The sequence below is a fragment of the Camelus bactrianus genome, chromosome 5, assembly GCF_048773025.1.
Source record: "Camelus bactrianus isolate YW-2024 breed Bactrian camel chromosome 5, ASM4877302v1, whole genome shotgun sequence".
NCBI lineage: Eukaryota > Metazoa > Chordata > Mammalia > Artiodactyla > Camelidae > Camelus > Camelus bactrianus.
The window spans coordinates 51,054,799-51,082,260 of NC_133543.1; the positions used below are offsets into that span (position 1 = coordinate 51,054,799).

Here is a 27,462-nt window from a genome sequence, read left to right on the forward strand (position 1 = left end):
CTTTCTCAAGAGCAAAGAGGATTTTTAAAAATTGCATTAAAGGTAGTATTTTTCCTACTGACAAAAGTTTGTAGAAATGTTTCAAAATGATATATAACAAAATACATCACGTCTATGAAATGCAAGGAATCATACTGACTTCTTCATAGGCATTCCTTCTTACCTGTGACCAGAACATTCACTGAGCACATTTAGAGAAATATACTTAATATGTATGTTAATGTTGAAGAAGTCAAACATGAAAGATTCGGGTCTCTGCATGTCATATAGTTCACAGTCTACCTGGGTGACAGACATGAAAGATCTGGCATTCAGGGAAACTGGAGCCTCTCTTTTGTAGAGATCAAACCCTCGGTGCAGTGTACTTTCTAAGTCTGTCAATCACCAAATACTTCCAAACAAATTAAAATCTCTATACCTAAAATTAATAACAGAAGTGATTATAAACTGCAGATAATCAACTATTACTCTTTATTTTCATAATTTCCTGGATTCTACCCATTTCTGTCTGCTTGTTTCCTTCCTTTGCTTTATGCAAGAGAAACTTTCAAGTTTCTCTCAGCATTTCTCCTCATAATATTAATCTATCCTCATTACAATGAAGATTATACTATCCGGGGATATCAGAAAAGCCTTTTACAGAAGATTAGGGTTAAACAATCAAGTGTGGAGCAGAATAAAACATTTTCAGACCCACACCTCTGAATCATTTCTTAGAAAACTACTTGCAGATGCACTCCAACAAAATGAGAGGGGAAACTAAAGAAAGAGCAAGTTATGAGAACTAGGAAATAATAGATCTAATCCAGAAGATATTGCAGGAAATTCACAGGGTGACAATTGTTCAGCAGGCATAGATTGTGCAAAATAAGAGAAAGAAGCAGGTTCCTCTGAATAGGTATCAGGATAGAGACACTGGAAGAACCTAAAGATTTTATAAAGGCAGAGAATGCAAGAAAAAAAAAAGTCTTTTAGAAAAACATCAAGAAAGAAAATGCAATGCTATTGTACTTCACTACTTGACCATGGGATGAACAATATTTACATAATCATAATAAAAGTTGTTAATAGATTTTCAACTTTTAGGAGCCGAGAGTGAAAGCATGAAAGATAATAATTGTTATAAACAAAAGGTAAGCATTTTATATTCTTGAGAATATAAAAGTGTAGTTAATAGGACTTGAGAGGTAAAAAGTGGGACGAAGAGATGAAAACAAAGGTAGAATTGTGAATATTCTCATCTTAGAAAATGAGAATTCAAGAGGTATTATCTATAGGTGACAGAAAAGAAACAGAAGTGTATTGGTTAAATTTATGAACAGAAGTTTTCAAAGTGATATATCTATATTGGGAAGAGATGGGTGAAAGGAGGGGGCGTGGAGAGGGTAAGCTAAATTCCCACCTCTTGAGAATAAGTCAACAGAGTCTAAATTTGTTAAGTCGTGAAATAGCAGCATAAGCATATTATTTACAGGCATTGAGGTAATCACTGGGAGATCTAAAAACATCAAGTGGTTTGAAATGGTGGCCATTGAGCAGAAAAATTGGGGCCAGGGTGGAATAAGGAGTTGCTTTTTATTGGAAATCTTTCTAAATCTATTTTGTACTCCTCCACATATATTATTTGGAAGGACAGAAAGGAAAAAGAAAAGAAGAGAAAAGAGAAAGAAATGCTGTGGAAAACAAGCAACAAAGCCAACCACCAATTTTTCAAATACCTTTTCCGAAGATTTATGCCACATGACTACCAGTTTGACTTCCTTATATTATTTAGACTTTAGCTTTTTGAACCGGGATTGTCTCCGATTTTTCACACTAAATTCCCTTTCTTACTCATTTATCACTGGGTTTCTTATCACCCCCATTTTTTCCATGCCCTGTCATTAGTTTCCTGATTAGTCTGCACTTTCTGCTCCATTTACAGATAAGTGAATGCTTCTGTTAAATATACTCATCTCCAGCTTGGCAGTTTTCTTTGCCTAACTGGTCAGCCGGCCATCTGGAACTAGGGAGAATATAATGTTAGAAACTGGGAGGTAGAATCAGGTCAACCAACAAATGACTGGAACTGGAAAATAGTCATGGGGTAAGTGTCCAAGACAAGCGGTTTGGAGTGAGTCAGGCAAGGTACAATCTTGAAGAGCACCGTGAGGGGTTGGCGACACTCTGCAGAAAGCATAATTCTCAAAAGTGTTTGCATTGCTTACCACCTTCCCTTGGTCAGGATCATAGAAACGTTCCAGCAGCTGAATACTGGTGCTTTTGCCACATCCACTGCTTCCAACAAATGCCAGCGTTTGCCCTGGACTAACAGACACTGACAGACCATTCAGAACTTGGACATCAGGTCGGGAAGGATATGTAAATTTACAGTCAACAAAGTCAATCTGCCCCTGGAAGTTGTCCTGTGGACAGGGAGATTAGAATTATATAAGCTCCTATTAGAATACTGAATATCAAAAATGCAATTAAATCAGAGTTTTAAATCCTGCTTAAGATACCTTCAACTCCATGCTACCAAAGTGCAAAGTATAAAGACAGCAGTTTAATGAAATGGCATTCTATTCCTTATTCTAGCAGAAGAGGAATAAAGGGAGGTTTGAGCAGTGAATTTAAAGATATTTGATCTCTTATTCCCATTCTCACCTAAGGGGATTTCCTTGACATACATTCTTTGACATTTGCAATGGAAGAGACCAGCTAGAAGATATGGTTACATCACAGAAGCCAGTAACTCTGCAAACTCCTACAGCTCTGTTCCCCCAAAGATTTAAAATAATAGCATTGCTCTTGAAATTACTTAGACAGAAAGTTACTCGATCCCTGTCCTGCAAAGGTGAATACCTCCAGTTGTACTCTCTGAAGTGTGAGCTCTAGGAATGGATAGACATTTAATAAACCACACAGGGACTTAACTTTTATTGAGCTGAAGGAGAAGTAGGTCATTTGACCAATTTAAAAAGATTTTTGAATTTAGTTAACTTTACTAAAGTTTGGGTTTGTTTTGATCTTGATCTTTTAAACATACTGGGAATATTAAAAATTAGTCAGGGAAGATTTAAAAACACCTTAAGGGACTATCAATTAGAAAAAAGTGATATTTCAGTGAGATCAAATTAATTTTCTGGGGGTCCACACAAGCTAAAACTTGAACCCAGATAAACATGAATTAAATCAGTTATTTCTGGACAAGAAAAACTGGTTTTTCTACATTCCTTACCAGAACATCAGTAGAAATCATGGCAGTTGGTATAGCTTCATTCATTTCAGAACTAAGTGTGTTTTATATTACACAATTTAGCGTTCACTGGATATCATTGCCTTATTTAAATATCTGCTTTCTGAATAATTTTTAATGCTAATGTACCTCTTTCCTGTACACTGATAAAACTACTGTCTGTCCTTTCTGAGTGCCTATGAATGAACCCATGTACTGCAGAATTTAGAAGCTAAGTGGTATTGAATAACCAGCCCCAACATCTGTTCTGCACACACACACAGAAGCACAACCCTCCCCCACTGCCCTCCTACCCCCACCTCAGTACTTACCCATTTTTCACCAGCAGTACTGTATACCTTGATTGTGGGTCGTCTGTCCAGCAGTTGAAAAAAGCGTGCAGCTGAGATTTTAGCTTTGGCATAACTCGGGGTGTAAGAGGAGGCTCTTCCAAGAGCTGTTGCACTCAGTACAACTGAAGAGATCACCCTGCAAGGGACAGACATCCGGGTAGAGATGGTTGTGGTGTGGTTGGTGTGATGGCTTAAGAGGCAGGAATTTGGGGTCCTGCCCCAGTTCTGCTAGGAGGGGACTGAACACCCTTGAGCAGGTCACTTCAGACTGTCTGGAATGGGAGGTTGGAGAGATTAGCAGTTTTCAGATAGTGTTCTAAGAAGAAAGGAGGAGGGGAAGATTGAACAAGGGGGGCTCAGTCCTACAAACCCTGCTTCAACTACAACAGCCTTTTTTAAAAAAATTGAGGGGAAAAAAAAGATGACTTTGGGGGAAAAAGAGGGGAGTTTGAAAGATCACCAGATTGGGCTGAATTTTTACATTAACATTCTATGAATCTATGATGAGTAAAAGACATTGATTGGTAACATGAGCATCAATTCTGTACCAAGCATGCATGCAGTTCATGTCTCAGACAGCTTGAGAAAGATGTGATTGCCTGGAACCTTCTACTTGTCCCAGCCTCAGTATGTTCATAATTAATGAGCAAATGAGTGAGTGAACAAGTGAATGATAAACATGGTAAGAAGCAGCCCTTCTGCTGTATAAACTATGCTGCAAGGGCCCCTCTGACATTGTCGACCTGCACAACCATGCACAGAGGCCTGCTTTGGTGACGGCGGTGGCGGTGGGGGTGGGGGGAGGCAGGGCCTTTGTTTTACTGCTCAGTTCACAAGCAGAAATCATTTTAGGCTAGGCTTGCCAACCCAAACATCTCCAGGGATCCAGTTCAAAGCTTAAAGCAATGAAAAGCACCTGGAAAAAAATGGGAAATGATGGAAGGCCATCTTTCAGTTTTTAAAGAGAAGCCAGAAAATCCGGAGTTTTCTGTCATCCCCCAATTTTTACATGGTGGCAAATCATTCTTCAAAAATTTTACATAAGCTAAACAAGTCAACAGTTTGTGATTTCTGGTTTGGGTTGACAGCTGTAAATATACAAAAATTGAGAAAAGAGACTTTCTTGGTTGGGGTGGGTGTAATGGGGCAAGAGAAAAATTTTCTTCTATATTTCTAGAAGAAGATAGGCGAGAAGAGAGAACTCGTGGCTTGGGAATAGGTTTCTGTTGGGACAGATTTCCCTAATGCCCTCCAAGGCTTTCTCAGCATTCACCAGTGCGGTAGATTATGAAAATGCCAGATTCATCCTATTACTCCGTATGCACCTCTTTGCAATCTGATTTTTTGACTCCTCTGTGATACTGCAACTTATATAAGAAATATATATTTTGTCTTCTGCCTGTTCCTGGCACAGAGCCCCTGAACCCCTGGAATTTCCTAAGTTTTGAGAAGATGGAGGTGTCCTTTGTTATGTTATTGAAGAGACTTTCCTAAAGTCTTTAGTTAATCTGAGGGTGGGCCTTGCTGCCAGGAGAGCCAACCACATGATTAGAGGGGTGGAACCTCATGCCTGACCTCAGGGGAGGGGAGAGGGGCTGGAGATGGAGTTCAGTCACCATCGGCCAGTGATCTCATTAGTCAGGGCTATGTAATACAGCCTCCATAAAAACCCAAAAGGACGGGTTCACAGAGTTTTTGGGTTGGTGAACGTGTGGAGATTTGGGGAGAATGGCACTCCTGGACAGGGTATGAAAGCTCTAAGCCCTTCCCACATATGGTGCCCATGCATCTCTTCTACCTGGCTGTTCCTGAGTTATATCTTTTTCTAATAAGCTGGTAACCTAGTGAGTAAAATGTTCCTCTGAGTTCTGTGAGCCACTCTAGCATGTTAATCAGACCCAAGGAGGAGGTCATGGGAACCTTTTGTCTGCAGCTGGTTGGTCAGAAGCATAGGTGACAACCTGGGTTTGCAATGTGTGTGGGTGATTGGGGGAGGGCAGTGTAATAGGATTGAGCTCTTCATCTGTGGGAGGATCCAACATCTCCAGGTAAGTAGCATCAGAATAAATTGAACTGTAGGACATCCATCAGGCATCAGAGTGTTGTACGAGAGTAGTGTGAGAGTAAAGGAGAAACACGTATTGAATGCTCTCGTCAAAAGACAGATTCCATTCCTCTTTAAGTCTGGGCTTGGACCACTGTCTTTGGTCCAAGAGATATTAGAAAACATGATGCATGCAGAGACTTGGAAAGTGCTTGCACGCTGGGGCTTGCAATCTTCTCTTGCACTTGGAACTTTGAGTTCATAACATGAAGAAAACATGCTCAGCTGCTAAGAGGCCACATGGAGACAGAAGGCCACTCAGAAGCCTGACTGAGTCAGCACAGTCCAGAAGGACCACCCTGACAACCCACAGAATCTTAATAATAAACCTCAGCTGTTTAAGACACCAAGTTTGGGATGGTTTGTTAAGCAGCAAAAGCTAAGGGACAGAACCAGACTATCCTTCCCTAGAGTGTTGATCTTCTGTAACTTTGGCCGGACAGTCCTCACCTGAACACATAGCTGAAATGGAGCCCCTCATTGGGGATTAAGTAGCCTCCATATCTGTAGGAAGCAGAATTAGCGACAAATACTATGCACTGGGAAAAACCAAAGCAGATCCCATAAACGTTTGCTTTCCGGATGGCAGTCTTGTATGGCTTCTCCAGCTCAGTCTCATATGCTTCAATAAACTGCTTCTCCTTTCCAACCCCAGCAACAGTGCGGATATTACTGAGAGCTTCATTTGTAATCTGAAGAATGAAAAAAAGTTTTAGAAATAAGAGAGCAGAGATAACTAGTTTCATGACATTTTCAACTGTTACATGGATTAGACTATTGGTGCAAATTTCAGAACACAGTACAAATTAGAGATGGGGACATCATCTGGGAACACAAAGAAGTTGCTGGAGATCAACTGGACCATGAGACATTCTATCAGTTACACTCAAGTTCTACTTGATACTAACGTGACTTTGTTGCCTCTACTTATTGAGGAAGAGAGAAGAGGCAGAAAATGGTACACATGGTTATCCTTAAACACTTCTTAGCCTCTTTGTGAATTCATTTGAAATGTCTAAAATGGTAACTTTAGATGTGTCTGCAACAAAAGATTGAATAATATAAATTTAAAGTATTAGATTCTATTTCTTAAAAATTAATCTGCATAGTAAACAATCTTATTGTTACCAGGGGAAAGAGGGTGGGAAGGGACAAATTTGGGAGTTTGAGATTTGCCAATGTTAGCCACTATATATAAAAACAGATTAAAAAAACAAGTTTCTTCTGTATCGTACAGAAAACTATATTCAATATCTTGTAATAACCTTTAATGAAAAAGAATATGAGAACAAATATATGTATGTATATGCTTGACTGGGACATTGTGCTGTACATCAGAAATTGACACACTGTAACTGACTGTACTTCATTTAAAAAAATTAATCTGATCAAATATTAGGTAAAATAAATTAAAATTAAGTATAAAGTTTATCTTTTAGTTGATACTATAACTTTGTATTCATTTCAATCCATGGGTAAATAATCACTGTTCCTGAATTAGGGTCCTATCCTAAAAAAGGTACAAAACTTGGCTACTCTCCACCATTGGCAGGTGAAATCCTGTGGCTTCTTCCTACTTGGGCAGTGTTCAGATTCTCTCTTTAAAGAGACAAAACCTAGTTTATAGTAAATTTGTTAAAAGGTGAAGGTATGTATATGTGTGTGTGTGATTTCCTATCCCTGGCAAATGTCTATGCCACCATCTCTTCATTTACTCCTGATAACCAGATATTAATTAGGACATCTGTTCAAAGTGCATAGCTAAAACCTAAGTGTATTCGAGACCTACACTGCATGTATCTCATGGTTCTCTTTGGGAAATATGTTTGCCCCAAGTCTAACAGACACTGAAGTGTGAAACGTATAAGTGTGTGCCATGAAAAAATTGATAACTCCTCTCTGTGTGGGCAACATGACCTGGAGAAATCGTTAAGCTGAAAACAAACCAGCAAAACAAAACAAACAGAGAGGAAAGAGAACTATCCTCTCTTGCAAATGAGAATACTACACCAAAATGGGATGTGGAAAAGAATAACTGCTTGAGAGGAAACTGAAAACATGTAACCCTCTGTATTTGCCCCTCTATTTCTCTGCAGCTACTCAGTCTCACAGCATCAGAGGCATATGTGAAAAAGGCTAATGGGAGGTCTCTAACCATGAATGTTTGCTGGCTAACAGCTTCTTTAAGTCTGTTTGCACTCCTCATTCTCAGCAGTCTGACAGCCACTCAGCCTTAAGCAGTCTGAAAACTGGGTCTGTGAGATTACCTGTCCTGCGACCTCTAGAGCCTCCTTGTCATGAGTGGCAAATCCCATCAACATTCTGGTCTGTACAGCTCCCGATAAAGCCAAGAAGGGGAAGAAGCACACTATGACCAGGCTTAGCTTCCAGCTAAAGAAGAAGGCAATGATCATGGCCACAGTGATGTTAGTGAAGGAATTGACCATCATCCCGATTTGAGAGCCGGTAGCCTGCAAATCAAAAGCAATCACCCAATCTCAGACAGACGGTCTCTGACTAAATATCATTATGTGAAAAGGCTATTTTACAGCAAAAGATAGGTTTTTAAAAATTATTATGATACAATATATATAACATGATGTTTATCATTTTAGCCATTCCTAAGCATACAATTCAGCGGCATTAAATGCATTTGCAATGTTGTATGACCATTACCACATTTATTCCCAAGACTTTTTCACCATCCTTAACAAAAACTCTTTACCTATTAAATAACATGCCTCTTCCTCCCTCTCCCCAGTACCTGTTAACTTCTATTCTATTTCTGTTTCTATGAATTTGCCTATTCTAGGTACCATGTATAAACAGAATCATACAATATTTATCCCTCTGTGTCTAGCTTATTCTGCTAAGTATAATGTTTTCAAAGTCCATCCATGTTACAGCAGGTACCAGAATTTAACTTCCGTTAAAGCTGAATAATATTCCATTGTGTGTATATACCATATTTTGTTTATCCAAAATAAACACTGTTGATGAACACTTCAGTTGTCTCCACCTTTTGGCTATAGTGAATAAAGGTGCTATGAATGTGGGTGTACAAGTATCTGTCTGTGTCCCTGCTTTCAATTCTTTTGGACATACACCTAGGAGTGGAATTAGAAAAAGCCTAGCTCATATGCTAGTTCTATGTTTACCATGGGAGGATCTTTTAAATAATGAACTCCCCTAATGCATTTGAAGGCTGGATTAATAAAAGTCTATTTTATTCACAGATTCTTGGTAGCTCATCTATGGACTAATCTCATTTCATGGGTGTCATAGCTAGAGCAGTCAGTGTGAGATTAATTCCAGTCATAATAAATAACCAATAAAAAGCTCTTTGCAGATTGAAGGATGCAAAAATAGAAGAAATGAGATTATAGTTTATTTTTTTTAATCTAAAGTCGAGAGTAAGGTGAATCAGACACTAGAATACTCGGATAATGAGAGTAAATTTGGTACAAACTTTCTTTAAGCAGTAAGACAACGCATATTAAAACCTTTCAAAATAATCATACATTTTGATCCTGTGATTACATTTTGAGAGTGAAAAATTAATCAAGGATAAGCCATGCTTGATGTAAAATGATATAAATTGCTAATGGGGGGAACAGGGGAAAAAATCTAAATGGGGAATTCTTTAAGAAATGATGATACATTAAAATAATGAATTATGCAGCCATTAAAAGTTTTCTCTGTAAAAGGTGAAAGATTCATACAATCTGAAGAGAAACATGAGTACGGATGATTGAGATTTGCAAATGTTAACCACTATATATAAAAATAGATTAAAAAACTAATTTTTTCTGTACAGCACAGGGAACTATATTCAATATCTTGTAATAATCTTTAATGAAAAATAACATGAAAATGAAAATACTATACATATGCATGACTGGGACATTATGCTGTATACCAGAAATTGATACACTGTAACTCCCTACACTTCAATAAGTAAGTTTTTTAAAAGTTTGCTATAGAAGAATACATAAGAACCAAAATATGCTCACATCAGATTGTTTCAGGGGAAAAACGAAAGAATACAAAATAATATGTAGAGTGTGACCCACAATTTGTGGGAAATACATGTGTATGTAGAAAAAGCCTAGAATGATCAAGATGAAATATTTATAGGAATGTTTCCTTCAGTAAGAGGAGTTCATGTTCTTTTGAAATTCTCCCCTATCATTGTCCACATTGTTGGTTGAACTGGTAGAACTTGAGATACATGGTACAGTACCATCAATCCAATGAATTTTTTCTTCCAAGAGCCTCACAGACAAACCATGACCTTTCTTTTTCCTCTTTTTCTTATTTTTATAGAAAATGAGTAGAGGTTTGGGGAGGCAAATTGAACTTTCATTACTTTAACCCAAATGTCTGGTTTTTTAAAGGTGTAGCCTCATCTTATACACGTGTTTAAGTCCCCTGAACAAGGCTGCAGTTCTGGGCCTTAGAAACCACAGCTTAGTCTCCCTTGGTCAGAAAGGCAGCCCTTTGAATGTGTCAAGATTCTAGATAGCAATCTTTTACGTCTTCCTTTAGGTTCTGGACTGGACTGCTCAGAACAGCTTCTCATTTCCTAAGACTGACTACACCCTGGGCACTTGCGAAAAGGGCTTTTCTCCACACATTCTTTGCTTCCACCCTCCAGGGGGCGCAACTAAATCTTGAGGAATCAGCCTCCGGGGCTAAAAATGATCTGGGAAAGTAGACTGGGAAAGTTCTTCTTAATTGCTAGACTCAGAGGAAATCCAGAACCCTGACAGATTTTGACTGATGCCTTAACACTGATTCTAGGCACTACCTAGGAGACGCTGCTTTAGCTGCTGTTTGTCAGCTTTGGAAATGGGTAAAAATGTGGCTCTGGGTATCCCAATCCCTTGAGTTCCTATTCTGTGGGAAGCACCTACATGATTATCAGAATACACAAAGGAAAATATTCCAGTTACTACACCCCTGGTTCCCCCCCACCAGCTTACCCCTTGAACTTGGGAAGCATCTGTAGCAAGCCTTGTTGTCAGTGCTCCAGGGCTATTTCTGAGGTCATCAAACCAGCCAATGTCTTGCCCTAACATTGCTCTGAAACCCAGTTTACGTAGCCTTTTCGTGAGGAGTTCCCCAGATTTAGCAAAAGCATATCCCTAAAACATAAAGGAGTCTTTAGTGATATTTTAACATGAAAGGCGAGGGGAAATAGCTAAATCACTTACTGAAAAATAAAATTCCTTACCTGTAGAAATTGAGTGCAAAGAGATACACAGCCTATTGCTACAAAGAGCAGGCACACACCATAGATCTGGGACCTCTGTTCTTCTTTGTCAGGAATTGAAAAAGTCTTTGCAAAATAGTAAATATGGAAGTAACTGTATTATTACAAACAATAGCAAAAGAAATCCATTCAAATATGTTTAAAAGAAATTTCTCTTAAAAAAAGGGTTTCACTTTAAACATACCAGCAATTAAACCAAAGTTAACTATGATTATGTGTATTTTAATTCTCTGTGGGAAAGGAAGGCGGGTGAATGAAAACAATTTGGTTATGATTTACAGAATTTTTTGTCTTCTTTGCCTGATGTAGGCAATTGTGTTGGCTTTTCTTTGATACAGATGAACAATATGATGAAATGCCTCAAGTTATTTACATAATAAGGCAAGGAGAAAAGGAAGGCAGGAAGGCAGGAAGGAAGATACTAGAGTATCTGAGAATGTTATTCTGGGACAAAACTCAAAGTACTATCATGACCTATGTTTTTTTCCAAATAATAGATGCTGTAAAGACGGTTTTCCCACTCAGGCACCTTACCTATTATTAGTTTCATAAATTATAGATATACAAATAATAGCATCATTTAAAAATCAACTAGCTATCAAGACACTGACTGGAATTGGCTTAGGAGAGAAAAGCTTCCATCCATCTGAGGCTGAAGTTGTTGCCTCTAAAACACCAGAAGCTGAAAACATTTCCCTCAAAAAACTATGGAAACTGTGAATGTTTTTTTTTTCAGCCTGTAGTAAGTGGTAAACTATACTCATAAGTATATTATGAACTTATAGGGACGTGCTCAAGTAACTGAATGGGGACCAAGCTGCTGCAATAAGGAAATGGAGAGAACAGCTATGTATCCCACTGACAGCACCTGATGCTGAGGTAGATTTTAGGTACAACAAAACCTTGCTAATTCAGACTAAGTGAGGGCACTGTGAGAGTTCAGAAAAAGTATTCATTAGAGAGCTGCACAATAAATCCTTACTTATTGCTCTGCATTAATGTAACTAGAACCATGCCAGCAAGCAGTTGCTCAAAGGAAACCATTTATTCAACAAATATTTATCGAGTGCCTGCTAGATGCCAAATAAATCTCCTGAAAACAATGTATACTTTTCCATGAACAAATCCTTTTCTATAAAGCAGAAGTAACCTGTTGAAATCATCACAAATTCCAAAGGGGTGGGAGAAAGGTTCTAAATAAATGAGATATACTGTTTCTAGGACAAAGAGTTTCTAGGGCCTTTGTGGTTCTTAATAATAAAGAATACATTCATTATTAATGAATGAAGTGGGTTCAGAAGACACCACACTATTCATCCCAGCATCGAATAACTCACGTAAGTTTACAGTCTACAAATACAGGGATTTAAAGATTTACCTCAGTTTGGTTTTAAAAATCACTATACAAATCCCCCCAAACCCCAAACTGCCAGCCCAAATGAGACTCAGCTTCACCTTCTTACCACCTGTGTGATGGGGACTAGAGGTATTTTTAATCCTTTAGAGATGAGGGGAAAAAACAGCTTAAAAACATTACCACCAAGAGCCGACCTATCAAAAATGACAAAATCCACTGATGGACAAACAAAAGGTGTGAGGAGAATAAAGCTGGTCCAGCTGTTTGCTTACCCCAAGAATCTGGCTAAATAAAAAGGCATAGAAAGGTGTGACCGTCCCGTTGACAGCGGCACCCACCGACCCTACCAGCATGTAGGGCCATTCTGGAGCATTGATTTTCAGAATCCTCCTAACTGGAGCAGGCTCAATGTCTTCTTCCACAGGAATGTTCTTGTCCTTGAGGGGAGAGGGGGTTACATTAATTATCTAAGTTTTTGCATCTACTCTTTTGTTATACAGCAGACCCTTTGTCATCTACAGATCTGAGTCATGGTTTGATTGCTTATGAGCAACCTCAAAGATCTGTGAAATGCAGAGATTTTGCTATAATTGTGAGAAATGGTTCTGAAGGGCTGGAGATCAAGCTGTGACTCGGATGGACCTGCTCCCAGAGTGTCTGTTCATCTGAAGGTGAGTTTATGGTTCTCATTTCACAGCCGCATATGTATTAACTTTTGGGGAATAATAGATATGTTGGATTTGTAAGAAAAATAAACCCCCAATTAAAAAAAGGTTTTGTGCTACAGTGGTATTTGCATATTTGAGGACTTGTGAAGTTTGCAAGTTAGGTCCTTTACAAATGTCCAAGCTCTATAATTCAGTAACCAACCAAAGTTCTAAGGCAGGCCAGTGCATCGAAACAAGGCAAAATAATTTTAAAAATGCGTTCAGTGGTGTCAACAGCTAACAGTTGCATATTTTCTGCAAGGTTTACTTTAATGAGTGCCCAGAAATAAGTGGTAATCTATTTGGATTTCTAAGTTCTGCATTTTCTTCACAAGGACTAAAAATTAATTGAAAACTTCCCTATTCCGATCATTTTAGCTGTCATTAAAGTGTCAGGGCTGGCACATTTTTATCCTCTTGAAGGCAAATACTATATTCAGAATCTCACCATTTTTGCCATCATTTTCCCTGCTGCAGCTATTATTAAGTGCTTGGTTTTTAGGACCATTATTCAGTAATTTGTTAAATTTATTACCCACTTTATTTGAGAAAGGATTTTAGGGGGCATATATAGATTTGTATTGATTTTTTTAAACTTCTTCTACTAACACACACTAAAAATGTCTACAGCAAATTGACTTCAAAACTATTAGCACTCTTTCATTAACACACAGTAATTTACCCTTTCGGGAGCTGAATGTCAGGAGCAGATGGCAGAAAAGAACTCCATATACTTTCCTTTTGTTTCCAAAGTCAAAGACTACATTACCAACTCAATTTAAATAAAAGCCTAGTGTCCATGTCATCAGAGTTGCAAGCCAAATAGGATGAAGGATGGCAACTCAGCTGGTGACAGATTTGTCCATTTCAAGTTCTCTCTTGGCCTGCCCTCAACAGTTGCACTTGTGATTACTACTCACTCATGCAGCAAGTCTTCTGTTCAACGATTTCACCTCTGACAGCTTACTCAACTCTAGGAAATCAATGCAGAGAGGAAGAAGGATGCTTGGGAAAGCATGAGTGAAACAGGCGTAGAAAGAACAGGGTTCTTGGATGAGCCCCATGTGGCCACCAGTGGAATACATCACCAAGCACCACAGCTCTCTGGGGGTACAGTTACCTCATTCTGAAAATGGGAGAGCTGGACTAAGTTGTTTGGGGGAGACAATTCTTTATGGGTCTCTTACATTTCTGCACATCTTGTGACAAGAGGCATTGACAACCTGTGTTTAGGCTATTTTTTCAAGGATGTTTGTATAGCATATAGCCTTGGAGGACAGAGAGAGTGTCTCCAACCCAAGAAAAAGGCAGATGGCCTTACTGCCCATTATAAACACGTCAGGTTCTCCAAGCCCAGGATTCCTCCCCTGTAACAACCTGCCCCTACTTTATTTGCTGGTATCAGCTGGCTCTCTTTGCATCAACCTACAAGAAGCAGGGTTGCACTGAGGAACTAGTGCAAATACTGTCCTCTGGCTCCTGCTCTGGCTATGAGTGATAAGCTCTTTTGTCTTGACACAGGGCTCTTTTGTATTCTGCCAGCATCCATGAAATTGTGTTAGATTAACTTGATAGCTTGCAATCGAGCAAAATATCAGATCCTCTACAGTTTTAGGCAGTTCTTGGTGTCCACATCTGGATATATACCAGGCTTACATGGGCTGATGATTAAAAACACGGATACCTGGGTCCCTGCAGCAGAAATTCTAATTTCATAAGCCGAATGTGAATCTGTGTTTTACAAAATACTCCTCAGGTAATTCTGGTGACAAAGCCTAGTTGTGAGCTCCTCAGCAGTATACAATCTCCAAAATCCCTTCCAGAACTAAATGTCTTAGATTCCATGTTTGTATGTTTTGAAAGTGTCAGCTGTGCTATACCATCTAGGACATTAAACTCCAACATGTCCTAGAACCACAGCCCCACGGATGGTTCATCCTCAGCCTGATACGATAGAAGTTTCCCTGGTCTTCTGATACCTGAAGGGATCCCTAAACTGTAACAGCAAAACCGAAGACATTTAAAAACAATATAAAGTACCTTTCATCCAGTAGTTATCATTCCAAGATAAACTAACAAGAAGCAAAATTTATTTTGAATAATTTTCTTTTGTCCCTTTTCACTGAAAGTTTGACTTTAAAGGAAACTATCCCCCAACCTCCCCAAAGATGCAGCTATCAAGACTGAATGATGCAGAAACTAGGAAATCTATCCCTGAGTAACTGACTTTTGATTGACTTTTATGTGATATTGCTAAAAGAGAATAATAAAAGAAAACAAAATACAATTAAAGTCATTATGTACAGAAGGGTTTTTTCCTCTGGGATTTTACAAAGCTAAAGACAAATTTACTTACCAAAAAAAGCTATAAAGCTAAAGATAACGTAATAATAATAAATTCACAGAAAATCAGTAACTCACAGAGAGAGAAAAGATTATAAAAGTTTATATATGCTTCCTCACTGCAGAGTTCGTGACTCTGCTGTGGCAATGTCAAGTTGCACAGTGCTCATGTGTTCATCTCATGTAAAGAAATATTCCTCTGGCAGCTCCAGCGCAGGGAGGACAGTGGCTCCTGTTCTTCTTTGCATCCTTAACACAATACCTGGCACATGGCAGGTGTGCAATCAATGTTTACTGGATGAAAGAATGAATGAGGCTTTTATGCCCACGGTGCATATATGCAACAAAACATTTATTGAAAAAAAATACTGGTTCAATGCTAGACACTGGGCTTTTTCCAGTTTCCTTTCTTCCTTCCATCTCCTTGCGTAGATCAGGTGAAAATATAACTTCCAACTTAAGTCTTAAGTCCTGATTTCTATACTTTGTTACACTGATTTCTTTGTGCCAATCCATAGGGGTCTCCTGCCTTAAGCATGACCTTCAGATATGATGATAAAAAACAGTAACTATGACCAAGAAGCAGGGACTCCAAATGATCAAGTACCGATAGTCATCTTTATAGATCCTGTCTCTGTCCTATCTCTTAACCAATGTTTAAGATCTGTATCCATAAGATCTGTTAGCTGAGATGAAGTGATGGGTTTCCAATATTTAACCTTGACTCGATCTCATATATAATCTACGTTGTTTTTCAGTTTCCCTAAAAGAGATGCCTAGATATCAGAGACTGGAACCTCTAGCTTGCAGGTTTCCCCTAATCCTAAACTTAATTTTATCAGCATTAGAACTACGATCTGACTCCATTTATGAGAGCCAAGAGCATAGCTTGGAAAGCAAGAAAAAACAGGCTGTAGTCTTAACTTTGTCACCAGCTAAATATGAGATGAGATTTCAGATGCCCCACTTAGAGTTCAGAAGCACCAACTTTTGAAACCCTCTCTTCTAAGTTTTCAGAGTTGAAACTTGAAGAGACCACAAGGTGGAGATAACTCCTTTATGTAAGTAAGCCTTTTGCATTGCAACACAAGATAAAAAATCTCCCAATTAACAGAAGGTAAGGTTAGAACTTCATCCAAATGAGAAGAAAAAAAAAAGGTTTTGCCAGTGCTTGATCTTGCAGAACTTAGTTAACTATTAAAATACATTAAATTGTACTTGGGATTAGAATAACCCAAATGTTTAAAATACTTTAAAATTTACTTGGATTAGAAAGTCTGTAAGTTTAATTTATCAACCCTGATTCTGTTTTCCCTTTTAAAGATACTTAATTTTTAAATCAAAAGACTAATATAATTATCATACAAATGAGCAGTAGTAATATAAGCATACGATCTTTTTTTCTTAGAACTTTAGCAAAACCACGTTGGCTTCCCTGTGAATTTTGCCCTTTCTTCTTTTCCTCCCTTAATTAGAGACAGAATATAAAGTGCCATCTTTTTAAAATTAAAAAGTCAAATTAAAGTCTCAAAATTTTAAAATTACACTTGTTTACATTTAATTGAGTTTAATTGTTCCATTCTAATTGACAATGCTGATAAGTAGAATATTATATGGAACATTTTTATGTCTCTAAAACTAATCTCTGTATTTGATTTAGGTTTCCTTTTATTTCAATAACTCCCTTCTGAGGTTTTCCCTGCCTCATAAGAACACTGGGAACCTGATCTCTAGGGAATCTGACTGTCAGCTATGCTGAGACATTTACCAGCTTCAACAATAACAACAAAATCAGATTTTCTTTTCCTTCCTTTCTCACTCTCTTGCTTTAGTTGTCAAATATCTACCCAGAAACTAAGGGAAAAAATTAAAATGCAAAAATTGAATATGATTGGTGCTGTTATGTTTGATTCTTTCTCCTTGAAGCTTACTAAACCCCTTCCATAATGCATCTTGTAGTTACGAGTGGCAACACCATGGATGCAAATGAAGTATCTATTTCTAGACCTCTTGGAAGAAGAGGGGTTAAGTACTTAAGGGCAAGATGCATAAGCAATCATGCCTGCTAAATATGTTTTCTCTCACTGCCTTCATCCTGCTGCTTCTGAGACAAAGTGTTCTTCTATTAAATTTATTTAAACCAACTCTACTAGATATTGAGACCTCTATTTATTCATTATTAATGTATTAAAACCAAAAGAGAACCTTAATAATCCTTCTATCATAGTCATAAGATCATAAGCAGTACTTTATTCCAAGTTTGGCATTGCGAATCAATGTTTCTAATTACTTCCAAAATGGATTCTCATTCTGAAAGATTTTAAAGACAATTTGAAATGACATTATGCATAATGGATGTGCTTGTAATTAAAGTATTCTCTGACTCATTTGCTTCAATAAATCTTGTGGTTAGGGCTTTATATCATTGTGAAAATTCAATTTTTCATCCTAGTTTTAAAATCTCTTGATGTCCTATTGGTGCAGCTCTGTAAGTAAACAGAAAGATGGAAGAGTCTGTAGATTGTGGGCAGGCTGGAACAGGACTCAACTGGTTCTAAGTTTTCATGTGTCAAATAAACAGAAATGTTTGCTAGGTCACATGGTAACCAGAGAAGGTAGCTTCCAGCTAGGTTTGACAAAGCTATTCTTAGGGCAAAGCAAGGTGCCCAAGTCGATATAAACACAAATAATATGTAGTCATGAACTTTAAGCAGCTTATAATTTAGAAATAGGATAAGACAACAGAAATAAGGCTCAATAAGAAAACTGCCATGAAGATTCAAATGAAGAATAATGGGGGAATCGAAAATGAGGCTATCAGGGGTGGAAAATGAAGTTCAGTGATGAAGAAATGCTTTCAGGAGGAGGGATGGTCACCTTATGTGAAAATTAGACTGCACCCACAACAGCAATGGATTCTGATGAAGAAAGTTTTATATTGTTACATGTGTTGATTTCTTCTATCTCTTTCCTGTTTATGTTGTTTTGAATGATGTTAGAATTAATAGTGTTAATTTTAAATGCCCCTAAAACAATGATTATAAAATTGCAGGAAATAAACAAATGTCCATGAAACCTAATCAGTCCCCGTTAATTTAAAATTTGTGGTAAACTGTATATCAAATAGTTCTGTTGATCTTAAGAAGAATTAAAATTTTGAAAAAAGTTTTCAGATATTCTTAAAAATTTTAAAAGGATAACTACATAATCAAATAATCTGCTAAGTACATGTAATTTGCCTGTATTTATTAAAATGGTTCATCTAAGAACTATCAAATTAATCCTTAATTAGTTCAGTCTTAGTCACCATGTACCCTTAAAAGTATTTAATTAATTCGTGTTTCTTTAAAATATTATGTAAAATTTAGAGTTTTCATCAGGTCCTAAAGGCTTCTCCCATTTAGTTTGACTTAGTGAAACAATACTAGACAAAGGCCTTGAAAACCCATATTCTAGGTTTAAAGGGCATATGGTAGTCTCCTAGAGAGACTTCTTCCATTCCCCCATGAGCGACTGGTGCCTGACCTTTTTGTCTTCTTCATAAGTAGACTTATGATCTACAACGCCTAACGGAGGTTCATGTCCCAGGTAAGAAAGCTGAGACTTGGAGCGTTGCCGGATGGAAGCTCTGTAAATAAACAGAAAGGTGAATTAGTCTGCAGATTGTGGGCAGGTTGGAATAGGACTCAATTCGTTCCAAGTTTACATCACTTGCGTGAAATGAACAGAAATGTTTGCTATGTCACATGGTAACCAGATAAGGGAGCTTTCTGATCACGTTTGATAGAGCTATTCTTAGGGCAAAGCTAATCAGTTTGGCTGCCGTGGGTACCAAGCTAAACCCTGATTCAAAGTATACCCAAGGCAGGAGTAAGAAAAGGGGGGCCAAGTTGTTCCACAAGTCCACTAAAAAAAAGGTCCAAGACTCAAATCCATTCCAAACTCACAGGGTTCTGTTAACTGCTATAATGGCAATGGTCCATCACTGTTACCTCCCTTCTGGTTGTAGGTTGCAGTTTTTATATCTCTCTTTCTCTCCCTCTTTCCTTCTCTGTCCCTGTTGTTTGCTTTAGCATAATACCACTGGATACAAATGGACTAGTAGGAGGAAACAGGGACCCTAATGAGACTTTCTCCAGGCTAGGTACTGCCCCTAGGGATAGATTTAATTAACAAATACCTTACTGAAATATAATTTAGCTTGATGTGTGCATTCATTCGTTCAACAGAAGTTTATTGTGCACCTACAACATGGAAACCAACGCCAGGTGCAGTGGGGCATACAAAGACTGGTCAATTACAGATTTCTCCCTCAAGGAGACTAAAATCTTTTAGCTATGCATGTTCTCAACCCTGATACAAGGAAGAATGTGGTAAGTGCTACAAGGCAGGTTTAAATAAAGAGTACGGAAATTTAAAGGAAAAAGGAATGTAGGTCAGATGTTATCATGAAAGGCTTCATGGAGAAGACGGTGAAGGTAGGATCTGGGTATTTGTAGGCTAGTGGGAAGAGCACTGCTGATTGAAAGAACAATAGAAGGAGGAGCATGGAGACAGGGTTACCAGTTACACACACTTAGTATACGGCAGATACAGGAAGTGATTGATTCGGGTTGTTTTGTTTTTTCCCTGAGATGTCTGGGAAGGAGATGCCTATTCTCCTCTAGGTTAAACTCGAAAGTATGTAACACTGGAAGCGGCTGTCAATTACACCAAGACCCCAAGGAAAGAAACTCCCTGAAAAACGAAGCCAATACTGAAAAAAAGTAGAGCTGAGAAGGGAAGAGGGAGAAATGGTATGTATCCCAGACAAATCATTGAAGCCCCAGCTTTGTCTGAAGCTAAAGCATCCTTGGACTATTTAGTTTTGTAAACTTATTTTTTCCCTTTTAAAGATTAAACCAGATTGTCTTATGTTTTTAGACATTTGCAGAGTCTTAAGTGATACAGGCAATCCTGAAGACTTGAGAGAATGGACGTTACGTTATCAAAGCACGTAGTCTGAAGAAATACAGTGTAAAGAGAGATGTTAGAGGCAGGAGAACTGCATCAGCTGTGTTAGTGTGATCCAGAAGGAGCCATTCACAAGTCTCTCTGTATCATCTGCATCCAAGTGAAGTCAGACTAAAATAAATACCAAGGTGGTGCCTGCCAGTGATCTGTGCTCATCCAGCCTTCTTGAGAAGACACATCAGCTTCCTCACTCTAATTTGCTTGCATGGTCTGTTGATGGCATTGCCATCCTCTTAGTCACTCAGGTTCAACCAGGTGCATTTATCTCAAGTCCTCCCTCTTTCTTGCTCTTGCTCATTCAAACTGTTGCCAAGTCTCATCACGATCAGGCATGGAACCATACCTCACTTAGACTCCCTGCTACCAAACTGACCTCTGGGACACCCACATTCCCTCCCACATGGCCTGAAACTCTATAGAAATAGAGTCCTTTCTTTAAGTTAGGTAACTAAGGTCGAGATGTCATCTCCTGAAGGTGTGAGGAACAAGTAGGTGTCAGCTAGAGAGAGAAGAGTACATGATGGGGCTGAGACTTCAGGTTACGGGCTTACAAAGAAATTCAGAGCATTTGAAGCCAAGGGAGGGGTATGTGGAGAAAGAGAGAGTGTCAAAATACAGTTGACTACCTCCTTCCCAGCTCTGAGCATGGAAGACCTAGATCCCTGTCCCCTCAAACTTCTCCTACTTCAATCTTTTATTTCTTAAATCTCTTTTGCCGTTCCCCACACCATTCTACCTGTCTAGTATAAGCTGCCCTAATGAGACCATGAACAGTAAGGATGCGAGGCAGGTGCCCTACCTGTCCCCTCTGGTCTACCATAAACACCAGAGTTAGATTTCTATCACACTGTTTTTCAGAAACCTCTAACACCTGCCACTTCCTTCCTCAGAAGCTGCGTACCACTTCTCACCACACAAAAAAAGGCAGCTAATTTGGGAATATATGCCCTCTCTCCCAACATTATTATTTAGAAAGTTAATTACTCTCATCCATTAAATTGTTCTTGAACGCAAAGAAGGACTTAGCCATCAGAAAGACTGAAGCCAAGGAAATAAGATACAAACTAACATTTTAGTTAGTCATCTTTAAAAATATCTTATTGTGTTTGCTAATAGATCTTTTATTTTTAACAAACCTTCTTACTCAACTTATAAATCTTTCTCTCCAGGAGGTTAATAGCTACTTTCTGTTTATAGGTTGTATATCTGGGTTTCTCCTGCTACTCATCAAAATGTAGAATTTGTGAGAACTAACAGCCAAATAGGAAATGTTTATATTAAAAATGGTTATCTGGTCCTACTAGTAAACTGTAAGTAAACTACTTAGAATGGGAAGAATTTTGTTCATTTAAAAAATTAAGAAAATGTTTATTTTCTTGTTGACATGACCATGAGGTACATCTCTTTGCAACCTTTAACTTAGTGATTAAGAGCTGCCTAGTCATTCTCTATAGTTAAGAAGTTAGTGGGTATCTTCAGATTGTGATTCTAATGGACTTTTTAACTTAATATTTTTTCTTCCAATCAGAAAAGCCTGGTTAAACATAATGTCAGGTGTCTATAAAATTTGCCTAACAATTTTGGCAATTTGTAATAGCTTTTACTTTACAGAGAAACTTGAAGCTATTGCTTTACTACTTTCCAAATTAAAAAAATTCAATGAAACTAGCATTTCTTGAAATTTTTTCTGAACAGACTTGTTCTCAAAAAGAAGAATAAGCTCAGTGTACTATTCTTTGAATATTAAAAATACACAAATCTGTGTTTGAACTACTTGGAGTTGTTACCTGAATATTATATTTTAAGCCTCTTTCAGCATTTCTCAATAGATAATTAGCTATCTTGAATGAGCAAGTCCTAAACTGAGCCTTTGTTCAGAGTACAGCCTTGAATTAAATGTTCTAGGCATAGTAGGCCATGGTAGAGAAATATTCTGTCAGCCTATTGCCTACAAATAGTCTCCCACCTTAAGAAAAAAAGATCTCAAATAACATTTTCACAAGTACAATTACTCCTGGGAAGAATTCTTCTTAATATACAGACTCTTAAAGGAACTAATTTCTTTGAAACTCTTAAACCAGAATGAAAAACTAAATTTATAATCTTGTAATAACATACTCTAAAAATACGTTTTGGAAGTGCATACCCATATATTGATTCAGAAAAAAAAAGTTCATGTTTAGGAAAATTCTCTTTAAACATTAGACAACACATCTTATTTCAACTAGTTAAAGAATGATTTGAATTTGGATAGGTAACTTGGGGAGCAGAAATATTTGTAACCTATTGAGTGGAAACTGAATTAAAGAATGGAGTTAAAGGTATGAATTTGACCTTCGTTTAAGACAGTGTTTCATACTACAGTTAGCTTTGGGAGACAAGTCTAAACACAGGTTTTTTTTTAAATCCTCATTCTAAGCTCAATAAACATTTTCACTACTGAGTGTCTTTACCATGACCTCTATCCTCCATAAAATGAGAAGCGAAATTTAAACAAGAAATCTCTATGAACTGGAGACAGAAATGTCAATACAGCAGCCAAGGATTCTTTTGCATGTTCATATTACACAAGCCCTGGGACTGTGCTTAAGGGCTCCCCTCGCTGGACCTGAGACATCACCCGAGGACCATGGCTGTGGAGGGCTCCTAAGAACACTGGAAAACTTTAAAATCTGCTCATGGCTTGCACTTACCTTAGGCTAGCCTGGTAGCTCCCTCTGCTAAAGGTCTGTTTTCTCTCAAGAAAGGCATCTTCAGTTTCATCTTTTCCTGTTCAACACAACACGAGTGATTCCTTAGTGTGTATGATACACAGAACCACATCAAAATAAAATTATTTCCCATATTGGCCTAGTGTATCATTACTATGTCTGATATGTCTATGTCTATGTCTGATACTATGTCTAAAACATTCCATTCACTTTACTGCAATAAATAAAACTCAGCACTTGTCCAGCACATTCTAACAAAAAATTTTCGAGATACTCAGCAAGATTGATTCTTCTGAACTGTGGGATAGCCTATGTATTATCACCATAGAAAAAGATATCCTAGAACTAGAGCCAATATAAATCACAAAAAAACTTGTAAGAGGCCCTGCTAGAGGTGGCCAAAAAAAAAAAAAAAAAAAAAAAAAAGGTAGACTCACCAAATTTTAAAAAAAGCTTTTCAGAGTAAATCACATGTGTTAAATGTATACTGTCATATTACCCTGTGGGGTTCACAAATCCAGATGTGATATGGTAGAGAAAGTTGAGCATGACTGGCTATAACGTATGTTGGGGTAAACCACCAAATCTGAAAATTCAGATTGAAAAAGAGAAGGCACACAAGGACCTGAAGTATCCATCCATGCTAGTGAAAATAAGCATAAAACTTTTCAGTCATTGATCAATTCGCTCAACCAACAAGAAGAGAGCTCCTACTGAGTGCAGGACACTCCAGGAAGCCCCTTGTATCTGCAAAGAATGAGGGAAAAAAGGGGATGGAATTGGAGGTTCTTCCACAGAAGACCTGGGTTATATTTAGCTCTCTGAGTTGATCAGTAACTAAACCTCCTGAGCTTCCGTTCTTTCCTTTAACATCTATACAACGTCTCCCAGGGCTTTGAGAAGAACAAATAAGACACCGTATATTAAAATGCATAGAAATCAAAAAAACACTATAAATGCTAATAATTAAATATACTGTACAAGCATAATGGAAAAGGCACTTGCCCTTTATGTCTTTTTCATTAAAGTCTTGATCTCCTTGACTTTGCAAAGTCATAAGAGTGAAGTAAACGCCTTTCCTTTCTAACAGTTCTTCGTGGGTTCCTCTTTCCACTGCTGTACCGTGTTCAAAACCAATAATGATGTCTGCAGCTCTGACCGTGGAGAGGCGATGAGCAACAGAAATGATTGTATGCCCGTGCTGAATCTGTAAGAAGGTACAGTGCACTGTTAAACGAGACTGTAAGACAGAGCTGACATTATCTGGACAGTCTCAGAATCCACAAAGAAGGCAGAGCCTTGGCCCCTGGGAAAACCCTTCTATAGGCTATGTAGACATTAGGAAATGCCAGCATACTTCCTTATGGCCAATAAGCACCATCACATGTTGGTCTGGTTGCTGCTATTGATCAACAGCTAAAGACGAAAATGGTAATTTCAAAAAATCACATATTATAAGTCAGACTTAATAAGATTTCAGATTTTACCTGTGCAGCTTTTGGAAGCAAATCATAATATCTCCTATTTGATTGTGAGGAACATCGTGGTCAGCCAGTATTTTCTAAACAGTCAGATACACGGACCCATGTAGTCCTTCTCTGTCTCTCCTTCTGTCTATCTCTCCTCTCTCCACAGCTGCCTTTCCTACAGAAGCTCAAAAATTTTCACACGGACCTATAAAAGGAACTCAGACTTTCAACAAACCTTACTCAGTGCTTCTTGTACCATGGCTTCACTCTCATTGTCCAGCGCTGAGGTGGCCATGTCCAATAGCAGGATCTTTGGGTTTCGGACGAGGGCTCTAGCAATGGCTATTCTTTGTTTCTGGCCACCACTCATCTGGCCTCCTCCTTCTCCAACAAGAGTGTCAAATTGCTAGGAAGAAAGTGACACTGATAACAAAGAGAAAGAATAGATCCTGACTGATCTATTACTAGGGTCTTTCTAGCTTCCTCCTCAAGCATGAATTTTCCCAGGCCCACTTTTCAGTGAAAGAAATACCCTTTTCCTGAAACAGGTTATTGTACAATCAATATACAAGTAAAATAAAGATATTGATATTCTTCCATTCTGGGCTGTAAAAATGTTCCTCTTTAGCTGAACTTCAAACAAAATGTTTCCACACCAGTAAAAGTTGATCAAGGTCCTGAAAAATCCATTTTAGAGGATTAAAGCATGTATCAAATCCTTCTCTCTTTTCTCAAGCTAGACAACACAACAAAACACAATACTAAAGCTGTCTATACATTATGCATGAAAGGTCAAAGAAGCTTTATAATCATTAGCACGGACAGCAAATAGCTACTGAGTATCTTGCCTGTCTTACACTGGAATCTCACAATAAGGCATTGTTTTCAGACCCTTATCTTGCTTATTATTTATGAGCCAACATGAGTTGAGCACCTACCATGTAGGAAGCATAGATCTGAGTTCCTTACACATACCATCTCATTTAGTCCTCACAGATGGCCCATGAGGTAGGCACTGCTGTTCTCAGTTGATAGATAAGGAAATGCTGGGGTCTGAGGGGCAAAGTAACTTGCCCACGTTCTTAAAGCTTGCAAGTGGAGAAGCTGGGATTCATATGGAGGCAGTCTGATTCTAAAGCTTTATACTTTTTAACCACTTGACTGTATCTCATACTCACAGCTGTAATCTCATTCACACAAGTAATTTAGAAGGCTGAATAGAAAGTATTCTAGACCACCGACTCTCGAGCCAGACCAGCTGGATGTGAACCTTGACTCTCCTGCCTGGAGCAAGTGATCTGACCTCTCGGAACCTCAATTCTCCATCTGCAGATGGCGATTAATAATAGTAGCTGCCTGACAGGATAATTGTGAGGGTTAGATGAATGAATAATGTAAAGTAATTAGAACAGTGCCTGGTACGTAGTAAGCATGATATATGTGTTAACTAGTAATAATAACTCATCTTTGACTTAGGAGACCATTGGCCACAAAATCCATAAAAATACGGTAATAGGGATTTGGGTTTTGTTGTTGCTGCTGCATAAAATGAAGATAAATGAGGAAATTTTGAAAATGTAAGATACAGTACCGGGAACACAATATTAGTTGCCTAAGCCCAAGAAAGTTAAAGAACAATGACAATGGTAGACATCAAAAGCATTGTGTAAGTTATTGCCACATGACAAATTTATTATTTGCTTAGATAGGTGCTTAATAGAATAAGGAAATTATACCTATGTCAAATGGAGCTTTTAAAAGAAAGTCCCCCAGTATGGTAGACTTTTTAGTATATTAACAACAATATATTTGCAGACAAAAGGGGAAACTCAATGTATGCTTCCAGGCATAAAATTAAAACACAAAATTAAGAATTTAATAATGCACAAGTAAAATAAAAAGAAGTTCTTATTACTGTGTAACTGTTTTCCTTCTCTGACTTCCGGGTTTCCCTCTGGAGTGACAGGCCAGGGGTACCTGTGGCAGGTCCATGATGAAGCTGTAGGCATTGGCTTCCTTGGCAGCGCGGACTATATCTTCCATCGTTGCATCTTTTCTGCCATAGCGAATGTTTTCTGCAATGGTGGTGGAAAACAGAACCGGCTCTTGCTCCACTATCCCAATCTGAGCTCTAAGCCACTGAATGTTAAGAGAGCGAATGTCATGGCCATCCAAAGTCACCTAGAGAACGAGAACACAGCATCACATCTCTTGGGATCCTTCAGGGTTCTGAATCATACTGTTATGCTGTACTGACCTATGGGGAGGAAAAATAGAGACTGACAAGATTGCAATAGAAACAATTCCTCTTATAGTGTGGTTGTTAATATAAGGATGACAATATAAATTAAAATCAAGTACAGCTGTAGGACAGTTCATTGTAGAAACACATCTAACATAAAGGTTATGTAGAAACACAAAACATAACTTAGTTTAACATGATTGGGCCAGGAATATAAAAGTTTTTATTTCCTCAATAAAGAGTAGAGTCAGTTATTCACCATACTTTGAGTATTTCTGTCTTTTGATTTTTTGTTTGCTTGTTTGTGGGGGGAGGTAATTAGGTTGGTATGCATGTATATATGGATTGAGTGATTGTACTGGGGATTGAACCCAGGACCTTGAGTGCATGCTATGCATGCACTCTACCACTGAGCTATACCCTCCTCGCTATTACTACATTTTTACTTGACCAAAATGAACTTAAAAAGATACCATGAAGTTTCTTCAGTGCAGCACAAGGGAACTATGTTCAATATCTTATAATAACCTTTAATGAAAAAGAATATGAAAACAAATACATGTATGTATATACATGACGAGGACATTGTGCTGTACACTAGAAATTGACACATTGTAATTGATGGTACTTCAATTGAAAAAAAAAGATACCATGAAAATAAGCAATGATCC

The 27,462-nt window shown here is 38.0% G+C and overlaps 1 protein-coding gene across 1 annotated transcript in view; it reads right to left on the reverse strand.

Moving 5' to 3' along the window:
- ABCB11 (ATP binding cassette subfamily B member 11) overlaps positions 1-27,462 on the reverse strand; it is a 73,467-nt gene that overhangs the window by 7,142 nt on the left and 38,863 nt on the right. Inside the window, exons 14-25 of the mRNA XM_010971427.3 lie at positions 26,527-26,730; positions 24,785-24,955; positions 24,086-24,287; positions 23,063-23,138; positions 18,882-18,984; positions 12,579-12,743; positions 10,911-11,015; positions 10,660-10,821; positions 7,942-8,145; positions 6,125-6,366; positions 3,550-3,706; positions 2,208-2,405 (exon numbers count right to left, since the gene is read on the reverse strand). Of these exons, the coding sequence (XP_010969729.2) occupies positions 2,208-2,405; positions 3,550-3,706; positions 6,125-6,366; positions 7,942-8,145; positions 10,660-10,821; positions 10,911-11,015; positions 12,579-12,743; positions 18,882-18,984; positions 23,063-23,138; positions 24,086-24,287; positions 24,785-24,955; positions 26,527-26,730 (1,989 nt within the window). The remainder of the gene's footprint in view (positions 1-2,207; positions 2,406-3,549; positions 3,707-6,124; positions 6,367-7,941; positions 8,146-10,659; positions 10,822-10,910; positions 11,016-12,578; positions 12,744-18,881; positions 18,985-23,062; positions 23,139-24,085; positions 24,288-24,784; positions 24,956-26,526; positions 26,731-27,462) is intronic.